Source organism: Monodon monoceros, unplaced genomic scaffold, assembly GCF_005190385.1.
Source record: "Monodon monoceros isolate NGI ecotype Baffin Bay Population unplaced genomic scaffold, NGI_Narwhal_1 Super_Scaffold_18, whole genome shotgun sequence".
NCBI classification, from domain to species: Eukaryota; Metazoa; Chordata; class Mammalia; order Artiodactyla; family Monodontidae; genus Monodon; species Monodon monoceros.
In genome coordinates this window covers 24,451,690-24,477,242 of record NW_021703774.1, presented here as the reverse complement: position 1 = coordinate 24,477,242, position 25,553 = coordinate 24,451,690, and the positions used below count along the sequence as shown (strand labels likewise).

The 25,553-nt window shown below is 43.0% G+C and overlaps 1 protein-coding gene and 2 pseudogenes across 2 annotated transcripts in view; 2 read left to right on the top strand and 1 right to left on the bottom strand.

Moving 5' to 3' along the window:
• SMYD3 (SET and MYND domain containing 3) overlaps window positions 1-12,185 on the bottom strand; it is a 703,830-nt gene extending 691,645 nt beyond the window's left edge. The window contains exon 1 of one of the 2 annotated variants that reach the window (XM_029229197.1): window positions 11,924-12,185. In XM_029229197.1, the coding sequence (XP_029085030.1) occupies window positions 11,924-12,087 (164 nt within the window). In that variant the 5' untranslated portion in view covers window positions 12,088-12,185. The remainder of the gene's footprint in view (window positions 1-11,923) is intronic. The other variant, XM_029229196.1, reaches the window with a different exon arrangement.
• A 734-nt stretch (window positions 12,186-12,919) lies between these two features.
• Window positions 12,920-13,822, top strand: LOC114897815 (annotated as a pseudogene).
• An 8,364-nt stretch (window positions 13,823-22,186) lies between these two features.
• Window positions 22,187-23,658, top strand: LOC114897814 (annotated as a pseudogene).
• Window positions 23,659-25,553: the final 1,895 nt, after the last annotated feature.

Sequence of the window (25,553 nt, the reverse complement as noted above, 5' to 3'; positions counted from 1 at the left end):
GTGTAAGAATGGAAAATAATAAACACATATATTTGCTTCTCTTTACCGAAGAGAGAGAGACAGAGAGAAGATAAACCAGAAAACAATGAACTTGCTTACCTACAAGGGGTGGCAGGGAGGAACAGTATGAATATGGGAGGGGGGCTAACACTTCTCTTTTTCATAGTTTGAGTTTTAGAAGCATGTGGATGTTCCATATATTCAAAATACAAAATTAAATCAAAAAGGATGAGGGGGGGGCTTCCCTGGTGGCGCAGTGGTTGAGAGTCCGCCTGCCGATGCAGGGGACGCGGGTTCCTGCCCCGGTCCGGGAAGATCCCACGTGCCGCGGAGCGGCTGGGCCCGTGAGCCACGGTCGCTGGGCCTGCGCGTCCGGAGCCTGATGGGAGAGGCCACAACAGTGAGAGGCCAGCATACCGCAAAAAAAAAAAAAAAAAAAAAGGATGAGGGGTAAAAACTAAAACTGAAAGCAAAGTGAAACAAATGAACTCAATTGTATTTCTTTTTTTTTTTTTTAAAATTATTTTTTTGGCAGTGTTGGGCCTTCGTTGGTGTGCACGGGCTTCCTCTAGTTGCAGCAAGCACAGGATTCTCATTGCAGTGGCTTCTCTTGTTGCACAGCACGAGCTCTAGGTGCACGGGCTTCAGTAGCTGCAGCGCGTGGGCTCAGTAGTTGTGGCGCACGGGCTCTAGGGCGCGCAGGCTTCAGTAGTTGTGGCATGCAGGCTCAGTAGTTGTGGCACATGGGCTTAGCTGCTCTGCAGCATGTGGGATCTTCCCGGACTAGGGATCAAACCCGTGTCCCCTGCATTGGCAGGCAGATTCATAACCACTACACCACCAGGGAAGTCGCTCAATTGTATTTCTAATAAATACCAATAAATATAATGAAGGGGAAAAAAAGAAAGAATGTAAAACAAACACAGTATTTAACTGTATATTCTCAGTCTTTGGCAGAGTAGAGGGGAAAGGGAAATTGTAAACAAATTCTGTACTGTTTCAAATAGGGTCTTTTTTTTTTTTTTTTTTTTTTTCGGTACGCGGGCCTCTCACTGTTGTGGCCTCTCCCGCTGCGGAGCACACGCTCCGGACGCGCAGGCTCAGCGACCATGGCTCACGGGCCCAGCCGCTCCGCGGCATGTGGGATCTTCCCGGACCGGGGCACGAACCCGTGTCCCCTGCATCGCCAGGTGGACTCTCAACCACTGCGCCACCAAGAAAGCCCTCAAATAGGGTCTTTTTGGTAATGATGTGGGCAAAGCAATTCTGAAACAATTTTAGATATTACATAGAGTTGAACAAATGAGTAAATACATTGAGGCTTTTGAGGGCCAGAGTTCTCACTGAGCCAGAAAGGATATACAATTATGGAACCGGGAAAGGCAAGAAAGAACCCTGAGGAGACAAGTCGGAATTGAAAATACTGATGTGAACTCATGATTTCTAAAATATGTGTATGTATGTGTATATGTATGCATATTTGCATGAACGTGCATACTTCCTCTGTCCTCTGAAAGAGTCAAAGAGCAAAAACATCCCAGGGGCAGTGAGCATATCTAGCGCTCAGATCTTGGTCTCTAATATTATTCCTCACTAAAAGAAACCAGGAATCCTCAGAGAAATACTGATTCCAGAGTTTTGGCAGGATGGGTACAGGATGAGTCTAGAACATCTGTTATGCCAGAAAGCAAGGAAGTGTTAAAGTAAAAAGAAAAGGAGAGAAGAGAAGGAAAGAAAAGGAAGGGTAGGTAGAAAGAGAGAGGGAGGGAGAAAGAGAAGAAGGAAGGAAGGAAGAAAGGAAGGGAGGGAGGGAGGAAGGAGGTAGGAAGAAAGAAAACTTGGGGGCATATCACAAGGACACAGGATCTACCTTGAAAGGTTTCATACTAAAAAAAGATCTGGGACAATGTGAGTACCAAAACAATTAGGTACCTAATTAATTCTAAACCACTGAAAAAATGGAAATACGTGAGTCCATACTGATAATTACAAGATAATTAATAAGGAAGGAGGACAGTCTCTTATGGTAGAATGCTGAACTGAATGTCAACTGGTAAGTGTGGAGGAGTGCTATAGGTGAAAAATGAGTATTTTGCAACTATTATACCAAAGATTCAATCAATAATCATCCATGGATGCATAAATCTCAGGGGAAATTTTAATGAACAGGATATTTCCATGATCTTACAACGTTTCCCCACAAACTGGTTGGGGGGAAAAATAATACACAGTGGCAAAAATAGGACAACAGCTTGACTGAGTGATCAGTTTAACACTATCAATGAAAGGACCTTGTTAACCTCCAGATGTGATGCCTAAAATAAGGAATGTTCTGTTAAAAAGAAAAACATGTCTGCTGCAACTACTGAAGCTCGCGCCTAGAGCCTACACTCTGCAACAGAAGAAGCCACCGCCATGAGAAGCCCGCACAATGCAACGAAGAGTAGCCCCAGCTCGCTGCAACTAGAGAAAGCCCACGTGCAGCAACGAAGACCCAACACAGCCATAAATAAATAAATAAAATTTTAAAAATAAGTAAATGTTCAAAATGATCTTTAAAATAATTCCAGGTTCTCGTTTCATATTTTCTGCACACATAATACTAAAACTAAATTCCAGTCCATGATACATGAAAGAAATATGCACTTAGGAATCATTTAAACATTTGATTATGTATGTATAGTCTCTAATTCCTTTTCATCTTATTCAGGATGCTCAAATATCCACTGGATAAGTGTTTACTGAGTACTTACGGTAGGCTATAAGTCATTTCATCTACCCTTTTAAATCTGTGCTACGCGTGTGATCAGCAGACCAGCAGCTTTAGCATCACCTAGGAGTTTGTTAGAAACGCAGAATCTTCCATGCAACCCAGACCTTACTGAAGCAGAATCTGCACTTTAACAAGATCTTCAGGTGATTCTTCTGCACATTAAAGTTAAATAAGGCCTCCTCTAAGTGACTTAACAGATTTATTTCTAGCTCCTACTAAATCTGGTGCATGTAGAGTGATTCCCCAGAGCAGCTCCCTTCCATGCCATGACTCATACTTCTTGTTTTCTCCATCTCAACTCACTGCCCCCACAGTCATCAAGACAAGGTAAGAGAGAGCAGAGAGCATGGCACAGGATATTTTAGGGTAGACCTGGAAATGGCTTGTGCAACCTCTAGCCCAAACTCCATTGGCCAAAACTGAGTCAAGCCCCAGTCTAACTGCAAGGAGGCTCAGAAATGTAGTCATCTTACGTATCCACCCAAGGAAAATGAATAAAGTTTACTAATGGATACTGTGATATCTCAGAAACACCATGGAAAGCTGAACAACCAGGCCTGAGCAAAGTCAGAGCAAGGAGAATTATGATGAGGACCATGAAGAGAAGTTCTACTTCTCTCAGTTCAAATTCTAATGCCAATGGCCAGCCAGTAAACTGGCTCACCAGGCCCATGTTTTATCAAGAGGTTCACTCTTGGTCTAATCAGCCGGCAACTCTAAGAAAAAAAAAAAAGCAGACATAAACTGGCAAAAATTTCAAAGTCATCTTCATCCCAAGCAGCACCACCCTTTTATACAATTCCAAACGAAACAAAGACTGTCTCAAAGTTTATTCAAATCTTTAATTACAAAAAGTGACACAAGCTTTGAAAAATACAAAATATATAAAGTACAAAAGGATATCTTCCCCCCTCCAAGTCCCATCCTCCGAAAGTAACCGTATTAGAATTCTGGGGTGCTCTTCCAGACCTCTTCTACACGCACAAGTACGTGCACACAAAAATTTTATTTAAAATACATACATTGTTCTACAACTTTATTTACCCAACAATGTGTTACTGACATCCATCCACATCCATTGTAGAAACAGATCCACTTCAATCTTAACAGCTACATAGATTCTACAATATGGCTGCACCATAACTTAACCAGTCCCTATTAATGCACATTAAGATTCTCTCTCCTTTTTTCTTAATTACCAAAATGCTATACTAAGTATCCTTGTGCAACCATTGTTATTTTCATTTGTCAGAATCCCAAAAATACGGTCAAGAAAACACAGTGCTCAATTTTGCTAGGTACTACCAAATTGCCCTCCAACGGAGCATACCAATTTACACTCCTACAAATGTCTGAATGCTCTCTAGTTCATATCTGTGCTTACAAGGAACATAATAGACACTTTAGAGTCATTATGAGAATTAAGTGAAGTACTATTTAAGGTAAAGCACTTAAAATCATGCCTGTCATTGCTTAGTAAGTGATAATCATATTAGCTACTGAAAAATAATTTTCAGTCATCATATACTGTGGTAACAGGTAAATGGAAAATGGCTCTCTTACTTTCCCTTAATAATCAAGGTTAATCACCATCGCAAGTCTCTTGACTCTTAAACGACCAGAACCAGCCAGAGTTAGAAGATGGGAAGTAAACGTTGAACAAGTCATACTAACAGAGAGGCACTAACTCCATACTTTGGTTCCTGATCCCAGTATATCCTGGCAGGTTACAAGAAAACCAGAACAAGTATTGTTCATGGTTCACAACATACACTAGAGAACAAATCTGAGCCTCTCCAAATGTCACAAAAGACATGTACAGTCTTTTATAACGGTGGTTCTCAAAGTATGGTCCCGGGACTCCAAAGCCCTTTCAGGAGGCCCACGAGGTCAAAACTATTTTCATAAAAATACTAAGACATTTTTTGTCTTTTTTATTCTCTTTCTCTCACAATGTACAGTGGAGTTTTCTAGAGGTTAAATGACTTGTGATTTTACAATACACTAAATGCAGGAGCAGTTGTGAGAATCTGAGGCTGTTCTATTAAGCCAGACATTAGAGAGACACACAAAAATGAAAGTAAGCGAATTTTCTCAGCAAATTTTCTTTTGTTTTGCAAATACAGTCTGTGTCACTAAAATCCTTGTCAAAATGCAATGATTCACTATGTTTAAATCCAGTTGTCCCTTGGTATCTGCAGTGGATTGGTTCCAGGACCCTCACAATACTAAAATCCTCAGACGCTCAAGTCCCTTATGTAAAATGGCATATACTATTTACATACAACCTACACACATCCTTTCATATACTTTAAATCATCTCTAGATTATTTATAACACCTAATACAATGTAAATGTATGTAAATAGTTGTAAATAAAAGGTAAATGCTATGTAAATAGTTGCCTTTGCACTGCAAATTCAAGTTTTGCTTTTTGGAACTTTCTGGACTTCTTCTGTCCCCTGAATATTTTTGATCCATGGAGGGCCGACTGTATATAATTTCAAAACTTATCAGTTTTAATATTTTAAGCAGTAAAATCAATAAATATAACCACACTGCTTGCATGGTTATGTTTTGTTTAAACCCCTGCAGGGCCCTAAATAACTTTTTTTTTTAAACCCTCCTATGAAATCTTTTTCTATAATTCTTAAGAAGGTAAAGTGGTCCTGAGACTGAAGTTTGAGAACCACGGGTGTATGAAATCAGCTGCCTCAAATGACAGCATATAAGTCAAGAGAAGTCAAACCACAGGTATTAGCCCACTGCTTCAATTCTCTTTCTGTGAAGGTCAGAGCCCACCTTGTAAGGAGTAGCACGGCTTCACAGAAGATTTCAGTGGGTCTCAGAGATGGCAGCACAAGTAGAAAAGGCAAATCCAAGGGCAGGAAAAAATGAGTATTCCAATGAGAACAAATCAATGATTCCTCCATGACAAAAGGGTCTAAAATAAAAACCTGACACCAGCAGGCCAGGTTCCCAAACATGTGCTGCCATTTGGGGAACTCAGGATCCCTAACAAACTGGGCACTCTGTACCAGTAGAAGCCACAATAGCCACGGTGAGAGGAAGTCTGCACTGTTGAGTTCTAGGCACCAGCCTCCATCCCTGTCCCCATGGTTGCTCTGTTCTTGAGCCCTTGAACAAGCACCAGGCTGTCTGAAGAAGGAGAACTTACTGCTATCCACAAAGCAGGTCATCCCATCTGATTAAGAACGTCCTCTGCTGTGGCATTCACATGAACCAAATGTTTTCAGGCTCAGGGCTCTGCCATACAGCCCTTCACCAAACTTCCATGCAGAAGAAAAGGTAGAAGCAAAAGAAACAGGAATTATAACTCCCACTTAAAAAGAAAAATGGAAGTCAGATCCAAAGAGTCCTTTCCCAACCCACCTCATTATCAATCCTTCTACTTTATTTTACTCTAAGTCCTTGACCTTCCAGTAAGCCCATGAACCACTGTCCAGGAATGTGCAAACCCTGATTTCAATGCTCTCAAGGTCCTTCCCTTGAGAAGATTTCGCTAGTCTTTCCATCTTCCAAGCCCATCCCCCCAGGAAGAGTCTGCAACACTACAGCAGCTCACTTGCACCTGGTGCTGGGATACTTCACAGAACCAACTGTAAACCCGGAGAATGTCTTTTATACACTATTTGAACAGAAGTGAGCACCTCCCTGTCTCCACTTGGCTCCTTCTGGTCAGCCCTTAAACCCCAGGTCAGGAAGCCAAAATGAGAATTCTGCCTTTGTTGAAACCATTCCTTCCAATGCCTAGCATTCTTGGCAACTTCACTTATTTAGAAGGTTCATCTAACACCTCAGCCTCTCAGTCTCCTGATCATTCCAACATTTTTCTTATTCCCTACCTCAGTCACTTTCTGCATACCCTAAACCCTGTGGTACCAAATCACACACTACTTCTAAAGCATATGTATGTCAAGTCACCCCATCCTCTGACCACTCCACCATCGCTCTGAGCACATCAGGTCCTCTAATCCATTGCTTCCACCACATTTCACTGTTCATCACCTTCCTCATGACCTCAGTCCCTAGCTTAGAAATATGGTCCATGATTACACTCTTCCTCGCCCACGACTTCAGCTTCCTGCTTCCTCTCTCCACCCATCATGGTAACCAGGCAGTCCTGGGTGAGCCCAATTCTCACAGTCAAACTGCCGACCACTGGGAGAAAAGAGCACTAGTCTGCTAACCGCTCTCACAGTAAATAAATGAACAAAAGTTTTAAGTGGACCCTTAGCACTTCCCAGCAACCCCGCTATATTTTCCTAAGCAATTCACTTTCCTCTCCTAGAAGAATATTTCACACCTTCTCCTCTCTGAGAATCTGTCACTCAGCAGCCGCCTCCCTAGTTGTCCTCAAGCCTTGCAGTCACTGCTGTTACCTTCTCAGGCACCACTTCTTCTTACCCCAGTATAAGAAGGTATTCCCTCCTGCTTCCACCCCAGGTTCAGTCCTTGGCCAAGACGGATTACATCATCTCACCAGGGTTCTTTTTTTTGCCCTTTACTGCCTGATCATATTTACCCACACTGTAGCTCAAATGTAGTTGCTTTATTTCCTGTAATTGATCTACTCTGTCTCATGAAAATGGGGCTGTTTTTTCTATAATTAATCCAAGCTTCCTCAAGAACACTCACCCTAGTAAATAGCCAGAAATGTAATATTTGCCAAATAATATCTCAGTCTCTTCCAGTTAATATTCAGACATTTAAGCTTAACTCCTTACCAGAGCTGGTTTCAACAGTCGCTTTCAGGTAAATATTTCTCCAAGTGGGGCTTATGGGACATCCTTACGGTGGCAAGACCTCAGGCCTTGACGTCTCTATGGACCCTCACTGGCCTCTGCTGCAAGGCAGTGATCAGGTCCTATGGCTGGACTGGCGCCATCTCACCTTTTGGGATGTCATGCTGCCTCCCACCTCTGGTCTCCATGTTCCTGATCTAGAGTCACACAGTCCTTTGTCATGATGTCTGCTGTTCCACCAGGCCTCTAAGCTTGTCCACATCCCTGACGTGATATGAGAGCACTTCAGAATACCCTGCTAGCAAAGACTCATGCAGCCGGCCACTTTCTCTTACCATAGCTATTCCCTAGCCCCCAATGTTGGCACAGCAACAGCCTACACAGCTCTCAAGCTTACAAATAAGAGCCAAAGGTCTTCTACTTTTTTTTTTTAAGGCCTTCTACTTTTGACTGACCCGTTAACCCATTTAATACCCTCACCCCAACCCCAGAACTTTGGCCAGACAAGGAAGGTCGGAACATATGTTTCTCACAATCTATTTTCCCCCCCTCTATCCCCTGCTTCCCATAAACCACCAGGGCTGAAAAAAGATGGACTTTCCACTTCCAATTCATTCTCCTTCCTCCTGGGAGGCACTAAGCCTCATACTCGGCTTTAGTGATGGAAGAAATACCCTCTTTACCCTGCAGAAGAAACTATTATTAGAGTTTGCCATGGAAGCTCTTGATAATGGAAACTGCAGGCAACTTGGAACTTTAGAAAACCAAAAACAAACAAAGAATGATTTTAAATTCCCCAAAATATTATCCCTTCACAACTCCAACAGTTAGAATCACTTGTGTACTAGGTCCCAGAGATATAAAGATTAGACTTAGGTCACTAAAGTAGGGAGACCTACAAACAAAATAATTACAATGGAATTTTATGTGTTACATATACCAAAACAAACAGAAGACACAAATAACCCTTGTCAATCTTCTCCAGCTCCATCAAATTAAAAATGGATAAGAAAAAGGATAATATAAATTATTTTAGGTCACAATTTCATTGTCATTTAATCTTTCTCCAATTTATATACCTCATTCTTTCCCACTCACAACACAAAAAACCAGGAGCCAATCCTTCATGAAGCGAAAAAAGCAAGAGAAGTCATAAAGCAGGTTTAAGTTTCTCTATTAATAAAAATAAATATGCAAGAACTAAAGCACTAATCAAAACAGCCCAAGGCCAAAGGAAATCAGGTAGAATCTTATAACAATAAATGATCTGGAGAGTAATGAAGTAATTACAATAAATACCTGTTCTTTTATTCTATTTTGGTCCCCCCTCACTTCCCATGGAACTGTTGTTATTCGTTACAAACTAATATTTTCATTCCATTTCTTAATTCAAATGGAAGGCAGCAAAAGGACAAAAACAACTAGAGGAGAATTCTGTGAGATGTTCATACTACAAATTAAAAGCTTACTACATGCCAGGCACTGGATTTTACAAAAATTGAAAGACATCTACTCTTAAGGACTTCACAGCTAATAAGAAACAAATTTTACTTACAAGGTGATAAGGAACACAGAATTGTATCCCCCCACTGATGAGCATTCAATATCGGTAGAAAACTGCATAAGACAACGCACCAAAGTTTGATTTCTCTAACACTACCCTCAGGCTGCAGTGATTCCCAGCTAAGCACTTCAGAAACACAACAACCACTGAAGCAGAAGTGTTCAACAGAGCTCCTACTACTAGGAGCACTAGTTCAGCACCTGTGAACTATGTCCTAGCAATCCAAAATTAAGTGCACTGGTGGCGCAGTGGTTTAGAGTCCGCCTGCCGATGCAGGGGACGCAGGTTCATGCCCCGGTCCGGGAGGATCCCACATGCCGCGGGGCGGCTGGGCCCGTGAGCCATGGCTGCTGAGCCTGCGCGTCTGGGGCCTGTGCTCCGCAGCGGGAGGGGCTACAGCAGTGAGGCCCACGTACCGCAAAAAAAAAAAAAAAAATCCATTTGTTTGTTTTAGTTTGTTTTGTTTGGATCCTTGGCATTTACTGATATTACCTTTCCTATGTTTATGTTTGCTGATTTCCCCATTATAATATGCATATGGTGGGAAGTAGAACCTGCCTCCCTTCTTAAAAGCCACGAAGGCCAACTACTCACCTTCTCAACTTCCCTTGTAGCTAGGATGCAGGCAGTGACCCAAGCTCAACCAATCCAAGACACCCACTGAGAACTTTGAATCAGAAGCTAATATCCGGAGTTCCCTGGTTGCCTAGTGGTTAGGATTCCGGGCTTTTACTGCCACGGTCTAGGTTCAGTCCCTGGTCGGGGAACTGAGATCCAGCAAGCCTTGCGGCACAGCCAAAAAAATTAAATAGAAAAAAAGAAAGAAAGAAAGAAAAAGCTAATATCACAAAGAAGCATGGCTGGGCTGGCAACTTTCCAGCAATAACCAGTTTCCCAAGCAGCAGTGGCAGCGGCAGTGGTGGCAAGAATAGCAGCAGCAGTAGGGTCCAGTGTCATAGTGCTGGCGATACATGCTGCAGAACCCAGTATTACCAGGCAGCGTCAGAAGGAACGTACTCTCCAGGTCCCAACCCCATCTACTTCTGACGTGCAATTCTGACTGTGGAACTCCCCCGGTTCCTGCCCATTTTCAGAGCTGGGTTTCGTCTAGACTTTAAAAGGATGCCAAGAACTCCCCAAAACTCTTTCATGAAATTCCTTTTCTAGTTTAAATCGTTACAGTTCTTGTTAATAAAAAAAATAAGTGATAGCAGTAATGGAATTTTATTGGTAAATCAAGAAGTATGCCACATATAAACGGCTGGGTTTGTGCAGTCTATTTGGAAAGTGGACAATTCCATGTTCCATGTGAACTAAAGTTCAGCTCTGATAATTCAATTAATAATCTGTCATCGTGTATTCATTCCAAAACTTTTCTATTCCAACTACTAAATAACTTGGCAGTCTGGTTTCATCTGCAAGATGATCCACATCTTCATCAATTAATGTTATAAGACTTAAGAAAAAGCAAGTTCTCTGTTCTGGACTACATTCAAACTCTAGAAACACCTCCAAAGGATTTAACAGGATGAACATCCCAGCTTTCTAATTTGCTTGAATGAGAATCAAAGGTCTATAACTTTCAATGTTGAAGCCTTCAGCATTTCATTTCTTGAAAGGAATTAATTGTTTTCAACCACACAGTTTACAAAAGCTTCAAGGTGTTCACTCCTCAAAGAATTTTTGTTGTTGTTGCTATCATTACTTCAGGAAGCAACAAATACAATTAAGTAACTTTAAAATATGAAAATAAATTCCTCAATTATGAACCAAATAAGGACATAGTAATACTAATGGTCAAGCTACTGATTTGAGCTTTGCACTTACCCCCTCACCTCCATCCACCCCAATCCCAGACTAATAAGTCTGGAAGAGCAGTCATCGAAAAAAATCATCCCAGCCATCTAAAACAGAGCTCTTCTCCTTGACATATAATAGGAGCTCAAGAACAATTGTTGCTTGAATACAATTCCTATGACTGTGCATACATATTACACATTTCCATAAATTGCTCTCCCATAGCACTTTACATTGACCCAGTGCTTACAGGCTTACAAAATACTTTCACATGAATTCTTGCATCTAGATAGGTGGTTAAGAGTTAGACCTGCCTGCAGTCATTAAATGCAAAGCACACGATGGAACCTCAGTAACTTATGCTCCTACAGCACAGTACTGCATCTCTATTTCAGCCCTTCTGATACACTGTAATTAATTATCTCGCTCACTTATCTGCTCCTTAAGGATTCTTAAGGACGTCCCGTTCATCTTTGTATCCCCAGGCCAAACAGAACCTGGACCACAGGAAGTGCTCCGTGACCGCCAAGATTCTTCTGCGTCCTGCGAGCCCCGCACTTTCTTGGCGAGGCCTCGGCTGTCAGCCTGACTTACACCATCCGTTCTCCCACTCACCCCCAGCTCCGCCAACTGTGATTTCCACAACGGCACCAATGAAGCTTATCGTCTGAGACACAGACTTTTTTGTTCCGCAGCAAAACTACCCACGGCCCAACGTTTCCCCTTAAGTCTGCCCACCGGCTCTCTCCAGTTAATACTACGGCGGGGTGGGGTGGTAGCGGGTCCAGCTGGGGCTGCGTCTGGGGTCCCTCCAACCCCCGCCGCGGCAGCCCAGGGGACGGCCAAGCGGAGTCGGTCAGCTGCGAGGCGCCCCCGGGAGCCGCTCATCTGGGCAGCACCGGCGAGACCTTGCGCAGCCACAGCCAGGGGAAGTCCCGGGGAGGGCTGCCCCCCCCCCCGCCACGCCCTCAGCACCCCGGACCCCTCACTGCTCTGGACTCAGGTGGGCGAGGGAGGTACGTACCCGAGGAGGCAGCGGTCGCAGACGACACCACGACTCCCCTTGCACACCGTGTACGCCAAAGGATCCGAGCGGAAAAGCAGCTCTCCGGCGCGCAGCGGCGCCAACGCACGCAGCCCGTTTCCCCTGTCGGCGGTGCTGAACTTTTCCACCTTCGACGCCTCCATCCTCGCAGAGCTCCCGCACCTCAGGCGTCCGCCGCGTTTCGCAGCTGGCGTCTCGCTGGCTGCCGGGAGCCGGGCGCCTGCGCCTTGCGCTCACGTACCCCGAGGGGCGGGGCGGGCGCGACGGAGCCTCTGAGCATGCCCAGATAGAGTCTCGAGGTTGGTCCCGCTGGTTGGGGTGAGGGCGTTGCTGGCCTTCCCACCTGCTCTCCCAACCTTTCGGACCCGAGGCGGTTTCGCGAGGAGAGGCGGTGTTTTTCCCCTCCAACATTTCATTAGGATAATTTTAGTGCAGACGGGAAGTTGAGCGCACAGTGCAGTGAACACCTGTATACCCGCCACCTACATCAAACAGTTCTTACCATTTTGCGGTTTCTGCTCATTTTCTCCCAGTATGGATGTACGTATGTGTGTATGTACGTGTGTGTGTTTAGAAAAGTTGTTGAGGGCTTCCCTGGTGGCGCAGTGGTTGAGAGTCCGCCTGCCGATGCAGGAGACACGGGTTCGTGCCCCGGTCCGGGAGGATCCCACATGCCGCGGAGCGGCTGGGCCCGTGAGCCATGGCCGCTGAGCCTGCGCCTCCGGAGCGTGTGCTCCGCAACGGGAGAGGCCACAAAAGTGAGAGGCCCGCGTACCGAAAAAAAAAAAAGTTGTTGAACCGCTTGAAAGTTGTTGTGTTGAACCATTTGAGTTGCAGACATCATAACGTTTCATAACTAATACTTTACATCATGACATGTCATAATTAAATACTGTAGCATGCATTTCCACAGAATAAGAACAATATGCTTTGAAACTACAACGGACAGGGGCTGGACGCCGCAGCGGCGGCGCCATGAAGCCCCTCCCCCGCCTGCTGCTGTTTCTCCTGCTGCTGTTCCCTGCCAGCCTCTTGCTCCGAGGAGATCCTGGAGGCTCATTGGCAATGACTCGAGGTCTTACAGAAGATGAAGAAACAGTGGAAGATTCTATAAATGAAGATGAAGACGTTGAAGCAGAGGTGGAAGATGATGAACCCACATATTTGGCCCAAGATAAAGAGGAAGAAGATGTATCTGGTGAACCTGAAGCTTCACCGAGTGCAGATACAACCATCCTGTTTGTGAAAGGAGAGTTTTCAGCAGATAACATTGTGAAGTTCCTGGTAGGCTTTACAGACCAGATTTTATTGTTGAATCTCTAGACACCTCATTCCGTTATCTTCAGGACTACCAGTTTTACATCCAGAATTTCACAGCTCTTCCTCTGAACACTGTAGTGCCGCCCCAGAGGCAGGCAGTTTTTGAGTACTCCTTCATTCCTGCAGAGCCCGTGGGTGGAAGGCCCTTTGGTCTGGTCTGAACTACAAAGATTTGGACGGCAACATTTTCCAAGATGCTGTCTGCTATCAAACAGTTACAATTATTGAGACAGAAGATGGGTTAGATGTAGAAACAATCTTCGGGTATATGTTCCTTACTGGTCTTGGGCTCTTTGTGGTTGTTGGCCTTCATCAGCTCCTAGAATCTAGAAAGCACAAGAGACCCATACAGAGGTAGAGATGGGTAGGTCAAGTCAGAATGATGTTGACATGAGCTGGATTCCTCAGGAAACTTTGAATCAAATCAATAAAGCTTCATCAAGAAGGTTGCCCAGGAGACAGGCACATCAGTGGGATCTGATGAGTAAATCTTCCTTTGTGCAACAGTTCGGTCTTTACTTAACCTGCACTAGTGTTTTTCAACATGATGGGAATTAGTGCAGAGAAGCCCTATCACCATAGAAAGCAACTACTACTTATGTGTGGACTGAGCAATCAGAATCAATAATATTGCTGAAAATCCACTGCATTTATTTTTCTAAAGTAACAAATCTGGGGACTTCCCTGGTGATCCAGTGGTTAAGACTCCACACTTCCACTGCAGGGGACACAGGTTCCATCCCTCCTCGGGAAACTAAGATCCTGTATGTCACGTGGTGCATCCAAAAAATAAATAAAGTAACAAATTTGAGGGTTTTTTAACCATTAAAATCTATGTGTGTGCGTGTGAGCAGTTGGTCTTACCAGAATCATAGTTAACTACCTGAAGCATGCCTTTAGAATACTAAATATAATGCTATTGTCTCTTCCTTTTGGATGTTTTCTGACATTTTCCCCCAAAACTCAATATTCGCCCAATATGATTATAGACATCCTGCCTTGGACTGTTTTTAAAGAAAACAATGTTTTTTCCTTAGAATAGCTCAAATCCCAATTGATGGCACACTTTGCATGTTGTTGCTGTTTTACAACTAGTATTCTAAAAGCACAAGCAGGAGTAGCTGCTTTTTAGCAATAGAAGTGGTTTGGTATTTTGCTACTGTTTACTATAATGCGCACCTTCAGAAACCTTCCCAAATGAGTTCAAGGAATTTGGGGATCTCTAGCACCAAAATTGGGAAACATGAAAATTCTGGGTTTTATATATAAAACCAACTTCTCTCTTTTAAAAAGAAAGGGGCTTCCCTGGTGGTGGTTGGCAGTGGTTAAGAATCCGCCTGCCAACGCAGGGAACACGGGTTTGAGCCCTGGTCCGGGAAGATCCCACATGCCACGGAGCAACTAAGCCCACGTACCACCACTACCGAGCCTGTGCTCTAGAGCCCATGGGACACAACTACTGAAGCCCACACACCTACAGCCCGTGCTCCCCAACAAGAGAAGCCACTGCAATGAGAAGCCCTCTCACTGCAACGAGGACTCAACACAGCCAAAAATAAGTAAATTTTTCAAATAAATAAAACAAAGGGAGGGAGGCAGGAGGGAGGATGTAGGGAGGGCCAGAGGGAAGCAAGGGAAAATGGTACGTTTGTGGAAAGTGAGTTGTCCATTGTTCTATTTCTGACCCAAGAGATAGCTCTAGAATGATTTTAGACCACTCTTTTTTTTTTTAATAGGTCTTTATTGGAGTATAATTGCTTCACAATACTGTGTTAGTTTCTGCTGTATAACAAAGTGCATCAGCCATATGCATACATATGTCCCCATATCCCCTCCCTCTTGAGCCTCCCTCCCACCCTCCCTATCCCACCCCTCTAGGTGGTCACAAAGCAGCGAGCTGATCTCCCTGTGCTATGCTGCTGCTTCCCACTAGCTATTTTACATTCGGTATTGTATATATGTCCATGCTACTCTCACTTCGCCCCAGCTTCCCCCTCCCACCCCGTGTCCTCAGGTCCATTCTCTATGTCTAAGGTACATTTCTCTTATAATTAGTGATGTTGAGCATTGAGCTTCTTTTCACGTGCCTCGTGGCCATCTGTATGTCTTCCTTGGTGAAATGTCTATTTAGGTCTTCTGCCTATTCTTTAACTGGATTGTTTGTGGTTTTTTTGATATTGAGCTCCATGAGCTGTTTGTATATTTTGGAGATTAATCCTTTGCCTGTTTTTTCATTTGCAGATATTTTCTCCCATTCTGAGGGTTGTATTTTTGTCTTGTTTATGGTTTCCTTTGTTGTGCAAAAGATTTTAAGTCCCATTTCTTTATTTTTGTTTTTATTTCCATTACTCTAGTGTTTTGTTTTTGAAGAGATCATTTTTCTCTCCTTAATAGAAGCATCTTGCTTAAGAAAAGTTGCCTTGGTCTACAGACTATTAGTCTACTAACTAATCCTAATCTGTGAAAGAATTGGATAATTGTTGATGGCTAACCAATTGCTCTTTATCTAACCTTTGGGGTATTTTGGTTGTTGATTTTTTTTTGAGTTAATCTGAAGAACTCCAAAATTTTAAGCACTTAAGATCTCAGAATCAAAATTAATTGGACTTCATAAAATTCCTCTTAGTTACCCTTGCCCTAGGTAGTAAATAAATTTGGCATTATTGTCAGACTGGATAAGTAGTACAGTAAAGTAGTATGAACAAATAAGAGGCTTTTCCTGTCTGTCTTTAAGCCATATTCTCCCACACATATTTTGTAAGGAAATGGTAAATGAAAAAATTTAAAATAAATTTTTAAAATATTTATTTATTTACTTCTTGGCATTGGGTCTTAGTTGTGACGTGACAGCCCTCTCGTTGTGGCACTCGGGCTCCAGAGCACACAGGCTCAGTAGTTGCAGCGCACGGGCTTGGTTGCCCTGTGGCATGTGAGATCTTAGTTCCCTGACCAAGGATCCAAACCCTGTCCCCTGCATTGGAAGGCAGATTCTTAACCACTGGATCACCAGGGGAGTCCCAGTAAGTGAAATTTTAGTAGCTGTTTAGTTCCTGATCTGTCTTCATTATATTGAACTGACCCCTTTTTATTATAATCCCCACCTGCACCCATGCCCATGCAAAAAACAAGAAAACAGAACACAAATGAAAAATCTCTCCAAGTTGCTTAAGTATTTAAACATCTGAGCCAAAGCTGATGACAATAAAACAAGTTACTGTATAGCTGTTAATCACTTTGCAAGTAGGACTAAGCACTAAGGTGTCAAATTAACTATATTGGAAATGCTGAGCTATAAACTTTCTATACCTGTAAAAAAAAATAACAAAAACTACAATATCGTCACATCTAAGAAAATTACTCTATAATGACAAGCAAAAAACATATTCACTTTAATAATGGCTTTGGTAACTTTTTCTTAAAAAACTGGGATTGCATTTTCTTTTTCATGACATTGACTCTTTCAAGATTCCAATCTAACAGCCACTATGGAGAACAGTATGGAGGTTCCTTAAAAAACTAAAAATAGAATTACCGTATGACCCAGCAATCCCACTACTGGGCATATACCCAGAGAAAACCATAATTCAAAAAGACACAGGCACCCCAATGTTCATTGCAGCACTATTTACAATAGCCAGGTCATGGAAGCAACCTAAATGCCCATCGACAGACGAATGGATAAAGAAGATGTGGTACATATATACAATGGACTATTACTCAGCCATAAAAAGGAAGGAAATTGGGTCATTTGTAGAGACGTGGATGAATCTAGAGACTGTCATACAGAGTGAAGTAAGTCAGAAAGAGAAAAACAAATATCACATATTAACTCATATATGTGGAACCTAGAAAAATAGTACAGATGAACCAGTTTGCCGGGCAGAAATTGAGATACAGAAGTAGAGAACAGGGGCTTTCCTGGTGGCGCAGTGGTAGAGAGTCCGCCTGCCGATGCAGGGGACATGGGTTTGTGCCCCGGTCCGGGAAGATCCCACATGCCGCGGAGCGGCTGGGCCCGTGAGCCATGGCTGCTGAGCCTGTGCGTCCAGAGCCTGTGCTCTGCAACGGGAGAGGCCGCAACAGTGAGAGGCCCGCGTACCGCGAAAAAAAAAAAAAAAGAAGTAGAGAACAAACATATGGACACCAAGTGGGGAGAAGCAGCGGTGGGTGGGAGTGGTGGTGGGATGAAGTGGGAGATTGGGATTGACATGTATACACTGATGTGTATAAAATGGATGACTAATAAGAACCTGGTGCATAAAAAAATAAAATAAAATAAAATTCTAAAAAGAAAGATTCCAAGCTAGGATTCTTGTTAAAATGTTCAACATTCTGTAGTTGCCTATTGTTTTCTCCTAGTGCCGTTTCACTTGTTCCGCTATTCCCTGTATTTCCTGTAAACTTCAGACTAGATCTAGATGTTAGAAACTAGAGGTTTGATTTGATTCAGGTTAAGTGTTTTTTAGTAAAAACACACTACAAATTATATATTGTTCACTTCTTAGTGCATCACATCATATCAGAGTGTGCATAATATCAGGTTGTCCATTAATAAAACTAAGTTTGATCACTTGGTAAAAGTGGCGGCTGCTAAAACTCTTCATTGTAAAGGTACATTTTACCTTGGCAATTGGTAAGTAATCCATGCGGTGATATTCCTGCACTGTAAGAATAGCCTGACTTTCACAACCTGGAGAGGCAAACTTCTGGCACTTCCTGAAATGATCTAGAAGTGGCTGCGCTGTAGTGGGAAGAGCAGTGAGTGAGGATTTCAAAGACATGGATTTGAGTCCTAGTTCTGCTGTGTGACCTTCAGCAAATTTCCCAAGCCTGTTTATTAACTGTGTAATGAAGATAATACCTTACAAAGTGATGAGAATAAATCCTATGAAAGTATTCTGAGAAATCTTTAATTCACCTTACAAATGTAAGGAATCATTATTCTGAGTTAAAGCTTTTATGTCTGTGAGGATAGGATAATGCCTGGGCACTCACCAGCAGCACTAGTATAATCATCTCATACCACTGCTTAGCATTAAGCATTGTACATGGAAGGAGTTCAGAAACCATTTCCTGAACAAAATAACACGTCCTAAGGAGTTCCAGAGAACCAGGGGCTAATTCTACCATAGAATATTCCCAATTACTAGAGCATGTGAAAAGAATTCTCCAGGGGAACATTAGGCTGGGATCCATTCTCAGAGACGGGATGACCTAGTCTTTCCTATCCTGGGATGTACTTCCAGCTACCTGGACATGATCCCATTTCCTCTAATGTATGTCTTGTTCCCAAGACCCAGAAAGTCAACTGCCCCAGATCTTAGAGGAATGTCCGATTCCTTCAGTCTAACTTTCTCCTAGTCTGTGCATATATATGTTTCTCATTTCCCACTGGTTGGAACTTGGATGCAGGGCTAGTGGTGAGCCATTACCCACCATAAACAAAAAGGCAATATCCCAGAAAATGATGGAACAAGAAAGGAAGAGCCCTACACCCCTGACTGTTCACCTGGTTGGACATTTCCATGGGAGAGGCAGCTTGGTTAAATAACCCTTATTTTGGTCTGTGTTAAAGAAACAAAACCAATGTCATCATCTTTAGCCTCTTTCGTAGCTAAAGTGCAATACTTGGGCTCTGCCCATCTGGCCTTCCCACTGCAGAATTATGGAGGCCTTGGGGAGCTCTGGCTGCTAGCAACTACTTTGAAGTGCACCAAAAATAAGATGGATTAATGGATAAATAAAGAAATGGGTAAATATATAGATATGTAGAAAAGCCAGTATAATACAGTAAGTCCCCCACACATGAACGAGTTCTGTTCCAAGAGCACATTCGTAAGTCCAATTTGTTCGTTAAGTCTAACAAAGCTAGCCTAGGTACCCAATTAACACAATCAGCTATATACTACTGCACTCTAATAGGTTTATAAAACTTTCCACACAAATAGTACATAAAAAACAAACAAAAAATAAAACGTTTTTAATCTTACAGTCCAGTACCTTGAAAAGTACAGTAGTACATTACAACAGCTGGCATACAGGGGCTGGCATCGAGTGAACAGGCAAGGAGAGTTACTGACTGGAGGAGGGAGAGGAGGTGGGAGATGGTAGAGCTGAAGGATCGTCAGCCATAGGAGACGGAGGGCAAGCTGCAATTTCACTCATGCCTGACGTTGATGGCACAGGTTCTGGTTCCTTGCTGGATTCAATTCTATCTACCCCCTTGAAAAAACGATCCAGTGATGTCTGGGTAGTAGCTCTATTTTCTCATCATAGATGACACGGTAGAACTGGATTGCATTCTGAACTGCCGCAAACTTCGTGTACCTTTCTACGTTTGGGTCCTGTGCGTCAAAAACTAACAGTGCCTCCTCAGATAAAGAAGATCCCCTTGCCATTTCCTGCATCCTGAATCTCATCAGTTCTTCAGTTACTTCTTCCTCTTGTCTCTCTTCGTCCTTTCTCTGGGCCTCCAATTCCACCAGGTCTTCATTAGTAAGCTCCTCGTGTTGCACAGCAAGGAGTTCAATGAAGTCATCCTCTTGCAGATCTAGCTCCAGCTTCTTGCTAAGGGTCACTAAGTTGCTGAAGACCTCTTTGGACTCATTTCACCTTCTCAAATCCATAAAAATTGTGAACAAACTTTGAGCAAATGTTCTTCCAAACCCAATTTATGGTGACAGCTGTAACCTCACTTCAAACAATGTCAATGTTTTTTATGGTCTCGTAGATGTTACAGTCCTTCCAAAGTTGTTGCAAGGTTGTTCCTGATTCGTCACTCACCTTTACTACCTGACAAAAAGTGTGACTTAAATAATATTTCCTTGGACTTGAGGACATGAGGAGGGGGAAGGGCAAGCTGGGAAGAAGTGAGAGAGTAGCATGGACGTATATACACTATCAATTGTAGAATGGATGGCTGGTGGAGGGCAGCCACATGGCACGGGGAGATCAGCTCGGTGCTTTGTGAATGTCTAGAGGGGTGGGATAGGGAGGATGGGAGGGAGACGCAAGAGGGAGGAGATATGGGGATATGTATATATGTATAGCTGACTCACTTTGTTATAAAGCAGAAACTAACGCACCATTGTGGGGCAGTTGTACTCCAATAAAGATGTGAAAAAAAAAAACGCCCAAGGTCAGCAGAAAAAAAAAATTCTTTAATAAATAAATAATTTTTTTCTTTAATAGATCTTTATTGGAGTATAATTGCTTCACAATACTGTGTTAGTTTCTGTTGCACAACAAAGCGGACCAGCCATGTGCATACACTATAACTCCCTGGCCCATAGGTTGGATGAGCAACATAGTATTCAGTGGCAGGTGCACTACTTTGATGTTGGGATTAAAGTTGTCTGTGAATGCGGCGTGGCCCGGAGCACTGTCCAGCAGCAAAAGAATGTTGAATGGGACATCCTTCTCCAAGCAATATTTCTCTACCTCCAGGATAAAGTGGTGGAAAAACCAGTCCTGGAATATAGCCTGTGTAACCCAGGCTTTGGGGTAACTCTTCCACACAACGGGAAGAGAGCCCTTGGCTATGTTTTTAAGGGCTCTTGGGTCCTCTGAATGATAAACTAAGAGAGGCTTCAGCTTCATATCGCCAAAAGCATTGCCACCAAACAACAGAATTAGTCTAACCTTTGCTGCTTTATAGCCTGATATCAACTTTTCCTCCGTACTTATGTAACTTCGGTCTGGCACCCTCTTCCAGTACAGTCCTGTCTCATCCACATTAAAAACCTGTTCGGGTAAATACGTGCCTTCATCAACAGTTTCTCGAAGTGTTTCAGGAAATTCCTGGGCTGCTACCATATCCGCACTTGCGGCCTCACCACTTACTTTTACATTGTGAAGGTTGGCTCTAGCCTTGAACCAATGAAATCAGCCATGGCTGGCATTAAAAGATGCGCCCTCTGATTATTCGCTGTGTTTCTTCTTTAAGTCTTCATAAAGTCCTTTAACTTTCTCTTGAATTGGCGTTAAGCTGAGCAGGACTCAGCGCTGATGTTGATCCTGCATCCACACGCTGAGAAGTTTCTCCATCTCCTCCATCACCTTTCCATGCTTCTCCGATATTATTGTCGACATCATCGGCACACCAGACTTCCATGTTCCGTGATCTTGTCCTTGTTCTCTAGAATCGTGCTGATGGTGGAATGATTCATGTTACAAGAATGAGTGATGGCTACCATCTTTCCTCACTCCACTCTCTCAATTATTTTCACTTTCATTTCCGTCGTTATCTCTTGGCGCTTCTTAGCAGTACCAGCTACATCACTGCTGCTTTTACACTTGCTTCCGGACATCCTGGGCTTGAAATAAAGATACTGTACTACTGTACCCTATACGGTACTGCACAGTAAAGTACACAAAAGCACAGCCACTTACAGAGGATGCACGCACCTGACAATCTACACCAGACATGTGAACTAACTTACGTGATTGGACATGGGGACGCACGTTCGCATCTTTGAAAGTTTGCAACTTGAAGGTTCATAGGTAGGGGACTTACTGTAAAATGTTAAAGACAGAATCTAGGTGGTGATATACAGTGTTCACTATAAATTCTTTCAATTTTACTGTATGTTTGAAAATGTTCATAATAAAATGTTAAGGGGAAAATACCATCATCTCACCTTAAAAAAGTATTCTAATAGTCTCATAAATGTTTTTGTTGTTGTTTGGTTGGTTGCTTTGAGAGTAGATTTGTTTAATTCAGAATCCAAATGCAGTTTACACATGACATTTGGTTAATACCTATCTTCATTGTTTTTCTTTGTTTCCTGTTCATTGTCATTGCTGGGATTCAACAGGAGCCAAGGCAGGCAAGATATGCCTGGAAAAAGTGTAAATTATTTCACCAGAGCCAAGAGAATTTAGGAACTCTCATCAAGCTGCTTATACTAGAAGAGGTCATCTATGCTTCCAGAAAAACTCAGTGTCCAAGAGGCTGTGCACAAGCGGTCTCTATTTGGGCTCATATATGGCAACAGGGACTCAAAACTTTTGATCTCAGAAGCGGACATTGGGCATCAGAAAGGTATCTAACAAACATGGGGGACCGTTTGAGGGATGCACACTCCCATCTTCCTGTACTATTAAATGATGCATTGCTCATAATTAGCAGAGATTTGACAGATGAATGAATGGCAGGGTCTCAGTCCCTGTTCTCCTGGGTTGTTTCTCTCATGAATCTGAGTGTAAGAAGTGCACCTACAAAAGAAGGCATGAGCTCCCCAACTGAAGGTTTAAGACACACAAAGAATGTAGGATTTCAGTTATTGAGATGGTATGTGAAGCCAGGATAACTCGATGTTGAGTCACAGAATGTTGGAATGACTTAAACATTTCCTGATTTGAGTTTTGTGTACTGAGCCTGGTGTTGAGGATATTTGGGCCTCAACTGTGAAGAAGAAGAGGGCTTCAAGAATCAGAAGTAGCCTACTCCATGGGTAGCATTTTTCTTACTAAGCAGGTCACCCACTGTCCCTTGCTTGGCCAGTGCACAGAGGCTAAGGAAATTTCATAAGCAGAGTCCCTTACTTGAAAAGCTCCTTTCCAAGGCCCTCAGTTTTCCTCAATGAAAAAAGAAAGCAAGCAGTAGTCTCAGGCATGTGGAAGCCATGGACCACTGGGAGTCATCCTCTATTCCTTGGTGGCGGTCTCAAGATTGTCAGCAGTCCCTCCACATCCACATATTTGACCCCAAGGAGAAAAAGCAAAATGAGTCACTACTTGGGACCACTATGATCCCAGTTTCACTCACCAACCCAAGACCATCCTGGCAGAGGTAGGTTTCACGAAGTGGGGAGGACCAGATACTTCAAGGAGCTGGACTTGGGACAGTGTGGAGGGAGATCAAAGGGCTGGAGCCCCAAGGGGCTCACTCTTAGGTGAGAGGCACCACCAGTGCAAGACAATGCAGAGAAAGTTAGAGACATGGAATCACGAATTAGTTTAGAGGCTGAAAGAAAAAATTTTAAACTATTAATAATCAGAAAAAATTTCAATCAACCAACGTAGAGGGAAGATTGAATTATCTTCTCACTCTCTATATAGAAACTGATACTATAAAATTGTCTTGCTCTCTGGGCTCAGAATTAGTTTGTGGTAATGTGGCTAAATGCACTAAAAAGGTCAGAATTGTTAGTAAATATGGGACTGTAATGGTGCTTCCTTCAGGAAAATTGTGAAGAAAATTGAAATCAGCCAGCACACCAAGTACACTTGCTCCTTCTGTGGTGAAACCAAGATGAAGAGACAAGCTGTGGGGATCTGGCACTGTGGTTCCTTCATGAATGGTAGCTGGTGGTGCCTGGACCTACAATACTGCCCCTGCCCTCACAGTAAAATCAGCCATCAGAAGACTGAAGGAATTGAAAGTCCAGTAGAGGCTCCACCATTTGAAACATTGCTAGCTTATAATAAATGGGTAAATTTATTACAACAACAACAACAAAAAACTGTTGTCTTGTGAAGAAATGGTAAAGAGTATGCAGCCAAAAAATGCAGGGGAAAAAATGTATCACAGGGCTCTATCACAGCTAATAACAACATGTTACTTTTTCTGGATTTTTTGTTGTTTGTATTTATCAGCTTTTAAAAATTTATATTTTTGTTATTTTTTTCTTATTCCAAATATTCCCTTTTGTACTTATATTTGTTTTTTTAAATTTTTTATTTTATTTTTGGTTGCATTGGGTCTTCGTTGCTGCGCGTGGGCTTTCTCTAGTTGCGGCAAGCGGGGGCTACTCTTTGTTGTGGTGCGCGGGCTTCTCACTGCGGTGGCTTCTCTTGTTGCGGAGCACAGGCTCTAGGCGCGCGGGCTTCAGTAGTTGTGGCACGTGGGCTCAGTAGCTGTGGCTCGCAGGCTCTAGAGCGCAGGCACAGTAGTTGTGGTGCACGGGTTTAGCTGCTCCGTGGCATGTGGGATCTTCCTGGAGCAGGGCTCGAACCCGTGTCCTCTGCATTGGCAGGTGGATTCTTAACCACTGCGCCACCAGGGAAGTCCCCTTATATTTGTTTTGTTTTGTTTTAATATTTATTTATCTGTGCCGGGTCTTGGTCGCGCCTCGCGGGATCTCCATTGCTGCGTGTGGGATCTTTGTTGTGGCATGCGGGATCTTTTATATAGTTGCGGCGTGAGAACTCATAGTTGCGGTATGCGAACTCATAGTTGTGGCATGTGGGATCTAGTTCCCTGAGCAGGGATTGAATCCGGGCCCCCTGCATCGGGAGTGTGGACCATCAGGGATAGCCACTGGACCATCAGGGAAGTCCCTCCTTTTGTACTTATATTTGTATTCATTGTTTTGTATCCTTTTTCTTAAAAGAGATCCCATTACCCAAAAGAACTGAAAGCAGGGACTCCAAGAGATACTTGCACACCAGTGTTCATAGCATTACTCATAATAAGTCAAAAGGTAGAAACAACCTAAGTGTCCATCTACAGTTGAATGGATAAATAAAATGTAGTATATACATACAATGGAATATTATTCAACCTTTAAAAGGAATGAAATTTGATTATGTTACAATGTGAATGAAGCTTGAAAATACTATGCTAAGTGAAATAAGCCAGACACAAAACAACAAGTACTGTATGATTCCACTTATATAGGGTCCCTGGAATAGATATGTTCATAGAGACAAAAGCTATGGGCCAGGGGAGAGGGGGAAATGGAAAATTAGTTTAATGGGTTATAGAGTTTCTATTTGGGATGATGAAAAAGTTCTGAAAATATATAATGGTGATGGTAGCACAACAATGTGAATGTACTTAATGTCACAGAATTGAACACTTAAAATGGTTAAAATGGGGGTCTTCCCTGGTGGCGCAGTGGTTGGGGGTCCGCCTGCCGATGCAGGGGACACGGGTTCGTGTCCCGGTCCGGGAGGATCCCACATGCCACGGAGCGGCTGGGCCCGTGAGCCATGGCCGCTGAGCCTGCGTGTCCGGAGCCTGTGCTCCACAGCGGGAGAGGCCACGGCAGTGAGAGGCCCACGTACTGCAAAAAAAAAAAAAATATTCTTACCATTTTATTTATTCCACAGTTTTAAAAGGGGGCTCCCTAAAGTTGTTTAAGCCTTAGGCCCACAAACTTGGATCTGTTCCTACCAATGGAATAAACAATTCCATAATAACACAAACATAACATTTTAAAATGAGAATCACATATTCAGTAACAGAAGGGTTAAGGGTTTTTTTCTTTTTTTCCTCTTAATAAACGAGATTCATCAAACTATTGGAAAATGGGAAGTTCTGCTTTTCAGAAATCCTAAATGA